The sequence below is a fragment of the Sclerotinia sclerotiorum genome, genomic scaffold (assembly GCF_000146945.2).
Source record: "Sclerotinia sclerotiorum 1980 UF-70 scaffold_2 genomic scaffold, whole genome shotgun sequence".
Classification (NCBI taxonomy): Eukaryota; Fungi; Ascomycota; class Leotiomycetes; order Helotiales; family Sclerotiniaceae; genus Sclerotinia; species Sclerotinia sclerotiorum.
This window is the reverse complement of record NW_001820834.1, coordinates 2,378,425-2,389,873: the sequence shown is the minus strand read 5'-3', so window position 1 is coordinate 2,389,873 and position 11,449 is coordinate 2,378,425. Positions and strand designations below refer to the sequence as shown.

Below are 11,449 nucleotides of genomic sequence, written 5' to 3'. Positions count from 1 at the left end.
ATTTCCCCCATCCCTTCCCCTATCCCCATCTTCCCATCCTCTTCAACAACTGTCGCTCTGATTGTGAAATTTCCTTCAAGACTGCCAAATTTCATTTTCCAATGACATTCATAATCTACTCTTAAGGGTGGTCCTGAAAACTCAATCCTTGTAACGCGAAGACGCGTCATCAATGGACCGCCTGCTAGCGCTGAAAGATTGATGAGGAAAGCCTCAGTACTACTAGATTCGGCCTGAAGATTTCGAATTACTTGTTTGCAGATTTTAGATGCTTCATCTATAGAGCATCGTTGGATTGAGTTTCCAGCTACATCGTACCATTCGGCGACAAGGATTTCGCCTATAAAGTGAGACTCTAGAGCATCGATGTTGGTGCGATCAAAATCTTCGTTTTGACGAAATGCTATGCTAACAAAGTGTTCAAAGCTAGGGTCCGAAGGTCCGTTGATGGGGTTGTTGAAGTACTCCATTAACGATGTTTGTTGAGATTGGCTCATTAAATCATGCTGCATATTCGTATCGGCCTCACCATTGAGGAGTACGACAGGTGGTGGTGGTGTCGCTAATCGAACATTGCCACCTTTTCTTTGTGGGACTTGCAGTGAAAGTCGATTTGGTCTAGAATTTTGAGTTTGTGGATTGCTAACATGTGGATTGCTAACATGTGGATTGCTAACATGTGGATTGCTAACATGTGGATTGCTAACAGGTGGATTGGCTTCGACGCCCGCGGGAAAGAAATTTGGAATTTCAGAATCTGCTACTGTAGGTGTAGCACTTGGTGTGTCCCTTATAGAACCAGGATTGGCAGGGAAAGTCGAGAAAGGGCCATCAGTAACAGAACGATTGCTCGGTGGTCTGCCCCGTAATTTTCCAGCCGATGTACTACCATTGCTTGGCCATGCTGATGATACCGCAGGACCATGACGACGTCTAGATCGTGATTTATTTGGCGTTGTAGCAGACTGAGGTTCATTACTATCCGGCCAAAGATGTGTTCTGGTTGAGGGTGTAAGAGCCGATTGTGGATAAGCTGATAGAGGAGTTGCACTTTCGGGTGGAGCACCCCATCTAAAATTATCCACTAAAGAACCTCGAACTTCTGTTGCAGACCATGGACTCAATCGGGAATCAAAGCCTTGCTGAAATGAAGAAGTTGCTGTCGCTGAAGTAGCACTATCTGGATGCAAAGAAGCTCTAGTAATCATAAATTCTTCGGACAAAGTAGGCGAATGTAAACGAGGACGCTGAGACGGTGATCTTCCCATGTCATCATCCTCCCTGTCTTCAGCCTTCTTTCTCCCGCGCTTAGGCCTTGTCTCTGGAAGCAAAGCACGAAGAGCCAAATCTTCATCAGCAGTAACCCCATCTCGGCCAAGCTCAGATGGTGGTTCATTAGGTGGTGGTACTTGCGTCCAATATACATGGGGTTTATTCAATAAATATTCAAAGAAAGCATCAACATGCATTGCATGCAACCATCGCTAGATATCGTTAGCTCAACATTCGAGTTTCTAAGATTAACTTATATACCTTGAGCCTAACCGCATACTGTTGTACCTTCTGAGCACTTTGACCTTTCTCCAAAGCAGGAGGCTCAACTCCTAGGTCTATTGCCAGTTGTGCCCATGTTTTAATCTCCTTGTTCTCTAATTTACGAATCAATTCGAATAATATAAAAGTGCTGAAACTCTTGTTATCACTTTTTGGGGGCGCCCGGAATATTCGCCTGAGTTCAGCAGTATCTGTGTCTGCTGCCACAGTAGGATTGCAGTACATGATGAAGCCTACGTAGGCATCGTCAAAATTCTCGTCTGTAACTTCTCTCGAAGGTAGAGTTCGAGAATTCTGCTGATTTGGAGCTAAATTCCCCAATGATGAAGATTGTACCTGATGCTCAGGCATCACCCTATCATGAGCATTTGAACATGATGCTTGACTGTGAGCTTGAATATATTGTTCACCTCCTTGAGGTGCAATTGGGGCATATTTACTCTCCAATCGACGTTTTGTAGGTTCAGAGATCATTGCAGGAACATTAAGGACTGGGAGCATTCTCCCACTTTTGAGTTATCAAATAACCCACCCAGGCTAATTTCTAGTAAAGGAATGAAAATATTTCGGTTTTTCGAAAAAAGAAAGATGTGAGACGTCTTTTGATGATCAGATGATGAATTGATAGAAACAATGAAATTTACTCCCAATTTCAAAAAGGTTTCCAAAGAATAAAAAAACAAAACCAAAAAAGGTTGTGAAAGACACGTTTTCCCCTTTCTGCCAAATAATGATATGATACCTTGTGCTACAATTGAAGCGTCAGCTGAAAAGTAAGAAGATTTGAAAGTTAGAAGCAAATGATGTTGGGTATCTAATTAAAACAAATGAAGAAGTGCTGGAATGGATATTCTGGATATATTTCGCGACAGGTTAAAGAAAAAGGGGGGTATATATGAACTAGAGTAGCGTTGACGAGAATTGTAGATAATTGATGATAATTTGATGTTAATAATAAGTGAAAGTTTGATATGATTGAGGTTTAATTCCCATCTCGCGGATTACTAATCACAGATAAGAATATATATTTGCACGTGACTGAGATCTCAATCTCACATGTGTGTTGTGTTGTGCTGTGCTGGCTGTAATTAGGTAATTGAAAGTGGGGCAAATCTCGGGGATGTTGTAAATGCAAGGGGTTCCCACATTACCTCGGTAAGTCGCCTTTCCTTTGATAGGTATGCAACCTGACAATGCACATCTGATGCAGAGAGAGGACTTCATTATTATCGTGACGAGTTAATTCCATCTTTCTTCATTCCTCACGTCTTTTATACAAATCATTATTATTATTACATCTCCTTTTGTCAATTGACTCTCCTTTATCAAGACTCCATCATCACCATCACCACCATCGCCATCGTCGTCGCCATCTATTGTAATACCTACATGCAAATCAATCATGGCGACTCAGCAGTCAGATAATGTTGCTCATGCTCTTTCCGGTGCTGGTGGGGGCATTCTTTCCATGGCTCTTACGTATCAGACCCCTTTCCTTCTCCGCCTTTTCAATGTTAACAATTAGAAGCTATCCTCTCATTACACTGTCTACACGCGCCCAAGTTGAATCAAAACGTGCTGATTCGGGATTCCTCGACGCTGTAAAGCACATCATGGAACGTGAGGGTGTTAAAGGCCTTTATGCTGGGCTCGATTCAGCACTATTTGGAATTAGTGTCACAAACTTTGTATATTACTACTGGTATGAGTGGACTCGCTCGGCTTTCGAGAAGACGGCACTCAAGACTGGTCGAGCTTCAAAGAAACTTACAACAATTGAATCGATGATCGCCGGAGCAATCGCAGGCTCAGCGACAGTCTTGCTCACAAATCCAATTTGGGTGGTTAATACGCGAATGACCACACGAAAGAGAAATAAGGAGACGGATGGCAGTTTTTTGCCTGGTGTAAAGCCATCAAACGCTCCTACAACGCTTGGCACATTGCTTGCACTTCTTAAAGATGAAGGTCCACAGGCACTCTTTTCCGGGGTTTTACCCGCACTGGTACTGGTTATCAATCCAATATTACAATACACAATTTTCGAGCAGTTGAAGAATTTCATTGAGAAGAAGAAGAGAGTCACTCCAACATTGGCATTCCTTCTAGGGGCGTTAGGGAAGCTCTTTGCTACTTCTATCACATACCCTTATATCACCGTCAAGAGTCGCATGCACGTCGCCGGAAGAGACGGAGGAAAAGAAAGTATGATGCAGGGCATGAAACGTATTTTGAAGGAAGAGGGCTACGAGGGATTCTACAAAGGTAGAGATTTCTCCTCATTATAAAGACATGTCACTAACTTTTCCCCAGGAATTGCCCCCAAAGTGTCACAAAGTGTTTTGACCGCTGCATTCCTATTCGCCTTCAAGGACGTTTTGTATGAACAGACCATCAAACTAAGGAAGAACCTTCCTGCAAGATAGCTGCGAAGCAAATTTTGGGTTTGGTCTGGACTAACAATGCTTTTGGAGCATGAATCCAATTGTAAGTTATGGCATCGCCTGGAATGTATATACATGGTATTTGAACTGTTTAGGAGAGGCGTCGGAATATACCTGCGTTGGAGACGAGGCCAGGATGAATTGATTCTACTGTATTTACTAGAAAGGGTCTTACACGGATAAATAGAATGGCTAGATTCGGTTGTATCTATAGATCAAGGCAATGATTATGAGGTCGGGAATCACAATGGAGTACGGGGATAAATTACTTGAAACGTTCAAGTGTGGTCTGAAATAATGAGAAGACCATTGATCCGTTCGGACACACATTTTAAACTCCAAATCTCCAAGAAAGCGATTAGCTCAGTGCCTGACGTAAAATTCCAAAAGATTGCACAAGTGCTGCTTGTAAAATTATTTGATTTGATCCACTTGTGTATCATGTGATCATGCGAAATGCAAACACGATGTCGGGCTTGCTGGGGTTTTTTTTTTCATCTTTGTTTACAGACAACACACGATAATATTTGATATGCGATTACTACAAAGTTTTCGTTTCTCACATGCCTTGACTAGAAGGAAGTATCAATCATTGATCTCCCATACGCAAACTATGGCAAAATCTACGGAGGTCGATGAATATGGATTCAGTTCTAGCGATGAGGCAGATTTACTAGATTTGACAAACGCGGTAGATGCTGCCAGTGGCAAGCAGGGCCAGAAGCGTAAAGCTCCCTCCGAGCAGACTTCGCCAGTTATCAAGAAACAGGCGACTGAGGCATCTCACAAGGTTCTTGAATCGGCAATCTCTGCACTGAATCGCAATTTCGGTTTCAAATCCTTTCGTTTAAAGCAAGAGCAAGCCATATCAAGAATTCTTGCTGGTGAAAGTGCTGTTGTTGTCTTTCCCACTGGAGGCGGAAAAAGTCTTTGCTTTCAAGTCCCGGCACTTGCTTTCGAAGAGGAAGATAAGCGTCTCAATACTCGTGACGAAGGCGACCATGGCAGTGAGTGAAACATAAAGGTGTTGTGCGGTAATACTGTGCACAACCTCTTGTGAATTAAGGGATCAGATCTTTTGCTTTGAACATCGGCCTCTTTTTCGTATTTTGTTAATTCCTTGCATACTTTCGAGCAGAAAACTAATCCTAGTGACCCGCAGTCACCCTAGTAGTATCGCCACTGATAGCATTGATGAAAGACCAAGTGGATGCCCTTGTTCGTCGTGGCATTGCTGCGGCAACATTCGACTCAAGTAAGACGAGAGAAGAATATATTCAAACATGCGAGGCATTGAGAAAGGGAAAATTGAAGTTACTTTATGTAGCACCCGAAAGGTTGAACAACGAGGGTTTTGTGGAGCAAATGAAGTATGTCCGGGGAGGTATCAGATTACTTGCAGTTGACGAAGCGCATTGTATCAGCGAATGGGGCCACAGCTTCCGTCCAGACTACCTAAGTTGTTCCCTCAAATTCTATTAGAATTGCATTTGTGCTAACTATTGGTAGAGATCGCCCGTTTCGCTGAGGAAATCCAAGCAGAGAGAGTCGTTTGCCTGACTGCTACAGCTACGCCTCGTGTTGCCAAGGACATCTGCCATGCATTCAACATCAAAGACTCTGGGCTCTTTCGAACTTCCACCTACCGACCCAATTTACGATTATTGGCAGAGTCAGGAGATAGGAAGGTAAATATGCTACCTAAGCTCAAAGACTTTCTACACAATCACAAAGGCTCGACGATTATTTACGTTACTCTGCAGCGGCAAACCGAGGATCTTGCACAAATATTAGTGGAGGCGGGCTTCAAAGCCAAGGCCTTTCATGCAGGAATGCAAACTGAAGCTAAAACAAAGCTGCAGGACGAGTTTATGAGGAGTGATGACATGATTATGGTTGCAACGATAGCCTTTGGCATGGGAATTGACAAGGGCGCCATTCGCAATGTTATTCATTTTAGTGTCCCTCAAAGTCTGGAGTCTTATAGTGAGTACATTTCCTCTCAGCTTTTCTCTTCAACGGGCTTCAGTCGCCTTGACAGCATTTCGCATCAGCCTTCGCTATCCGCTCGATTTTAAAGAGATAGACTTCCGAAATGACTTGATATAATCGAATGGCATAAAGCGTACCGTGCTGATCTTTGAGTAGGTCAGGAGATTGGAAGAAGTGGACGAGATGGCGGGACCTCTAATTGTTTCTTTTTCGTATGTGGCGAAGATCTTCATTTCCGTGAGTTGTTCGCAAGAGGTGACTTACCATCTCTCGCATCTATTCGTGGCCTGCTAAACGACATATTCGACTCAAAGACGATCAAGCTTCCAGTCGGAAGTGAGATTTATAGTTCCCACTACAGTCAAACGAAAGAATTCGATATCCGGCCTACAGTCTTGGGTGGCATCTACGCACAGTTGGAGCTAACTCATGGTCTTATCCGTGCTACTACACCATTGTATCAAAAGTATTCGTATGTTGCAGAAGACAAGAAGTATCGTGCCAAAATCACATCAGATCAGAGTCCGGCGGCAATTGCGATTGCGGCGTGCGGTGAGAAAAAATCTAAGTTCCATCACATCGATGTCAATACTGCAGCCGACCGTTACAATATTGGAAGAAATGAGATTATCGCCAAGCTTGGTGAGTGGAACTCAGAAGGAATTTTAGACTTGAAGTCAAGCCAGGTCTTGAACGTTTACAAAGTCACTAAGCCTCTTCCCAAAACTGCATCAGAGATTGAGAAGCTTGCAAAGGCAGTCCACACCACCCTAGAAACCCGCGAACAACAGGATTTAGAGCGTACGGATAAGATCTTACAGCTTGTCACTGGCAAAGCTTGTTTCTCGAAGCAATTGGCTGAACACTTTGGAGATGAGCTCCCTGATGGAAAAGAAGAATGCGGCCATTGCCAGTGGTGTTTAACGCACAGGCCCGTCGAAATTCAACTTCCTCCTCCAGTTCCTTTCAATGAAACAGCCTTCAGGGAAATCCTTAGTACAATCCCAGACCGCGACGATCCGCGATTCCTAGCTCGGGTGGCTTTTGGCATATCTACACCAAGAGTGAGTGCGAAGAAGTTGGGAAGGAGTCCGATCTTTGGCTCAATGGAAGATCACGAGTTCGCAGTAAGTGGGATTGGCATTCAAATAATTTCTGGGAATATGACTTGGCTAACAAATATCGACTTTAGGTTCTTCTGCGAGCTTTTGAGAAGGAATGCAATTAGAGTGAGCTTGGGGCAAACGGCATGTAATTTATTTGTATATTGTAACGAGTAAGAATATTTCATATTCTGGTTTGACCAGCAAAATAGAACGCGATGGGATGAGATATCTGGTATTATCCAGAAGATGGTACCTAAAGGCGTGCATCATGTGTATGCTTCATAATAGCAAAGAACATGTTTCATTCTTCCATGCACACTCATTGATTCCCCGAAATGTCTTATACCGTGAGTCACGTATTATACGAATTCAAAAGGTTTTCTTGAAAGGTTGAGCGATTCCAGTATATCATTACTTCATTGAGGGGTGTTTCCGTCCAGTATTTTTACAGGATCTTAAATTTTCTTTTCACCCGAACGCCAATACGCTAAACCCATCCGTGACCCAGGTCAGTACTTTCCATTCCATACATGGTATAATTCTCGCATCACCTCATCATCTTCTTCTCAAATCATGTTCTTCGGCCCAGAACGCTGGGCAAGGAGCGCCCTCATCACCCCTCCCATTCTTCATCCCACCCAAAAGCCAATCCGTCAGTCCCACCACCTTAGCACCAACGCCCTTTTCCCAATTTCCACCTTCTTGCACATGCTCAATAGTATGCGACCAGATCCTCCCCTCCTCATCAAACTCGAAGAGGAAAAGCCCGGTAAACTCCTTACTATCATCCTCTCCACTTCCACCCCCCAACCACTCCGTAATCTTATCCACATTTTCCCTTGCTCCAATCCCTTTATAGAACCCACCTGTGCCTTTATTCTTCGTTTTGCCAATCGTTCTCCATCGTACTATTAACTGTTCGCCATTTCCTCTAGGTGATTGCCTCATCCGCTCGGAAAGTATCTCGAGCTTCACATTTCCAACTAAAGGAACACGACCCCAGGCGATAGGAGAAGTCCAGAGAGCGGCAGAATAGGCGACACGGCCTGAGACGGTGGGGAGATGGGGATGCGTGGAGGGGAAGAGGTGGAGGGTTATTTGCGGGGAGAGAATTTCTTGAGGGAGGGGGGATTGGAGGAGAGTGGGGAGGCGTTCTTGGAGGATGCGGAGAGCTAGGGATTGTTAGTATATTGGTATACACGTAGGTGAATTAGTTGAGGGCTTTGGGGAAATGCTTGCTTTTTCCTAGTCTTACTGTTCTCTCATCTTTCGGGGGTTTATTTGAATCGGGGAGACCGGGAGATAGATTCTCATTGCGGGGTATTGAGCCGGTGAACCATACATCTGAGAGGTCCTTAGGTCCTGAATTAACAGTTGCTAGATATCGAGAGCCAGTTTGAACTGTATATGTAGTGGCAAGTTTTGTTTGGCATATTAAAGAGGTGGAGGGGAGCTTTGAGGGCCGATTTCGAGTTAGGCGCAAGAGATACTGAGGTTTCGACATCAGCTTGAGTAGAAAAGATTCATACGAAAAGACATCAACACTTTAGCAAATTAAAGAAAGAAAGTACATGGATATTCATCATCATAGTGTTTGACTTGATTTCTAGAACTTTTTGATATCTTGCATCTATCCAGTGATATCCAAGCTTTATCAATCGGCATTACAAGCTGCTGATTGCCGATTAGATACAAAGCGGTCAATCAGTTGATCAGGAGTTTGAATGAATGAATCACCAGAATCACTAGAATCAAATTTACCAAATTAGTTTGAATCAGTCAAACCATTTAAAAAAAGTTATAAATACTTCAAAGTATGCAATATTCAATATCCAATACGTTGGTAAATTAACAAAGAACAAAGGTCTATCCAATTACTTGTGAATATATGTACATCCAAATACAATTCAGAAACATTCACCCGCAAAGACCTCATATAATCCCAGCTAAATCTGATTTCACGTGATACTCGTCTAACGCCCGTGGACCGCCTCTGCACCTTAAACACAGTTGAGGTTCCCAAGAGTTGCGATATCTTATTCTACAACTACAACCATAAGACATCGAAAAGGATAACCAAGAGGTATCATAAAAACCCCACACACAAGAACCTACCTTTGAACAACCGCAAAAATGAATCCAGAGTAGTAAGTTTGGACCCCTCAAATCAAACGTCATCCTTTCATCAACTTCAAAGAAACCGCCATCCACATCATGTCTTAAGAGATGCAATACTAATCATTCTATTTGCAGAGTACAAAATCCCATATTCCTCGTCACAAAGATGTCGTTATCATCGCACAGGATACATTCCACTGGTCCACGTCAATATGTATATCTTGGAGGGACTCCGACTGACAGAACTCAATAGATACGATTACCTCTTCAAGCTCCTCCTTATCGGTGATTCCGGTGTAGGAAAGTCCTGTCTGTTATTGCGATTTGCAGACGACACATACACGGAGAGTTATATCTCCACTATCGGTGTTGATTTCGTGGGTGTTCATGTTTCGGGGTCACAGTCTTGTTTGCTGATGAGGAGGTAGAAAATCCGCACGATCGAGTTGGACGGCAAGACCGTCAAGTTACAAATTGTAAGGCAATCTGAAAAATAGTAATGCAGAAACATTATGCTGATAGTTTCATCTGTAGTGGGACACCGCTGGACAAGAGCGTTTCCGCACAATCACATCATCGTACTACCGGGGCGCTCACGGTATCTGCGTTGTGTACGATGTCACCGACATGGACTCGTTCAACAACGTAAAGCAATGGTTACAGGAAATTGACAGATACGCAACAGAGGGTGTAAACAAGTTGCTCGTTGGCAACAAGAGTGATATGTCGGACAAGAAGGTTGTGGATTACACTGTCGCGAAGGTAAATATCATCATATGGACACAAGCACCTGAGACTCTGCATCAGGCTCTGCTTGGATTTCAACAATATTGCAACTAACATACATCGTATTAGGAATTCGCTGACAGTCTTGGTATTCCATTTCTCGAGACTTCAGCCAAGAATGCCAGCAACGTCGAGCAGGCTTTCTTGACCATGGCCCGCCAAATCAAAGAACGTATTGGCACAACCACAGCAAACAACAAGCCAGCAGTACAAGTTGGACAGGGACAAGGCGTACAATCGGGGTCTGGAGGTGGATGCTGTTAGATGATATTGGTGGTCGATCGGTCGCTTTTATCTAGGTTTTTGATGAGCCTAGAACGTCACGAACTCCTGCTTCCCTTTTCTGATTTATCCGCATTAGACTGATGGTCCCTTGGATCGGCCTCTGTAATTCGTCTGTCTTTCGCTGCCTTCGCTAGCAATGCATCGCAGCAAATCACATAGCAAATCTTTGCACCAATGAATTTAAGGAAGAGGGGAAATAGATAACTTTAATGGCTGATGGATGGAGGGAAACGAATCCAGTTGTGAAACATTTGGCGTGGAATGGGAGGAATTCGGGGAATGGATCTTGTCATTGTTTTTTACTTTTCCCTTTTTATTGATGCACGGTTTCCTTTTTGTGGTCTGAAGCTTTTTTCGATGCTACTTATTGATGGTATCGAATCCTTTTTCTACGTTATCTTTGTTATTATGACAGGCAAGGCAATATTCGAGACTTTTTTCCGCGAGATTATGTACTTTTGTACTGTATTGTACTGCATGATATGTGTGTTTTATCTTATCTTGTTCCAATTGTGTATATGAAATGTGAAGTGATCTCAACTATGTGTAGTTCAAAGTTTAGGCAGGTAAGTCTGTCTGTTCGTTACTTGGTTTGTTAGTTTATGTGGTGAAAGTGAGAGTAAGTGAGCAGAGCAGGTAAGTCTAATTTTTTTAGTTCCTAGTTTTAAGTTACAAGATTCAAGTTTCGGAGGGGAGAGGTTTATAAGTGAGGTTGGAGCTTGGGTTATTTTATTTTATGTTATGTTATTTTATATTATATCATATTTAGATGGATAGATCGGTTTAGTTTTAAGGGGGATATAGATTTATATCTAGTGTGTAGTGTCTTGTACTAGTAGTAATAGTAAGTCAAACAGTAAGTTAGTATTTAGCTGATAGCTGGATGGGTGAATGGATAGATAGATAGATAAGTATCTATTGGAATTTGAGTTTGAGAGGTTGATTTATGGTATGTTGTTTGGTTTATATTGATATTTGGTTGGTTGGTTGTATATATGTGTGTGTGTGTGTATGTGTATATATTTTTAGGGTAAGTTTGGGAAGTTTTTGAACTTTTTGATGGGATAGTAGAGTGGAGTGGAGAAAGTGAATAGCTGTGATGAATGATGTATTGATCAAGTTGAGGCGAGTTGAATTAAAGGAATATCATATCTATTCTTCGCA

The 11,449-nt window shown here is 42.8% G+C and overlaps 5 protein-coding genes across 5 annotated transcripts; 3 read left to right on the top strand and 2 right to left on the bottom strand.

The window, feature by feature from the left end:
* Positions 1–141: 141 nt before the first annotated feature.
* SS1G_01989 (hypothetical protein) lies at positions 142–2,055 on the bottom strand (the record flags this gene model as incomplete). Its single annotated transcript, XM_001597743.1, has 3 exons — positions 142–190; positions 319–1,484; positions 1,534–2,055. 3 exons carry the CDS (start codon positions 2,053–2,055, stop codon positions 142–144), a joined length of 1,737 nt encoding a protein of 578 aa, XP_001597793.1.
* A 901-nt stretch (positions 2,056–2,956) lies between these two features.
* Positions 2,957–3,842, top strand: SS1G_01988 (hypothetical protein; the record flags this gene model as incomplete). Its single annotated transcript, XM_001597742.1, has 2 exons — positions 2,957–3,033; positions 3,080–3,842. 2 exons carry the CDS (start codon positions 2,957–2,959, stop codon positions 3,840–3,842), a joined length of 840 nt encoding a protein of 279 aa, XP_001597792.1.
* A 769-nt stretch (positions 3,843–4,611) lies between these two features.
* On the top strand, positions 4,612–7,218 carry SS1G_01987 (hypothetical protein; the record flags this gene model as incomplete). Its single annotated transcript, XM_001597741.1, has 5 exons — positions 4,612–5,005; positions 5,170–5,253; positions 5,508–5,984; positions 6,147–7,117; positions 7,183–7,218. The coding sequence occupies 5 exons, from the start codon at positions 4,612–4,614 to the stop codon at positions 7,216–7,218; spliced, it is 1,962 nt and encodes a 653-aa protein (XP_001597791.1).
* A 433-nt stretch (positions 7,219–7,651) lies between these two features.
* SS1G_01986 (hypothetical protein) lies at positions 7,652–8,529 on the bottom strand (the record flags this gene model as incomplete). Its single annotated transcript, XM_001597740.1, has 2 exons — positions 7,652–8,268; positions 8,499–8,529. 2 exons carry the CDS (start codon positions 8,527–8,529, stop codon positions 7,652–7,654), a joined length of 648 nt encoding a protein of 215 aa, XP_001597790.1.
* A 700-nt stretch (positions 8,530–9,229) lies between these two features.
* Positions 9,230–10,264, top strand: SS1G_01985 (GTP-binding protein ypt1; the record flags this gene model as incomplete). Its single annotated transcript, XM_001597739.1, has 5 exons — positions 9,230–9,240; positions 9,468–9,591; positions 9,643–9,690; positions 9,749–9,976; positions 10,070–10,264. The coding sequence occupies 5 exons, from the start codon at positions 9,230–9,232 to the stop codon at positions 10,262–10,264; spliced, it is 606 nt and encodes a 201-aa protein (XP_001597789.1).
* Positions 10,265–11,449: the final 1,185 nt, after the last annotated feature.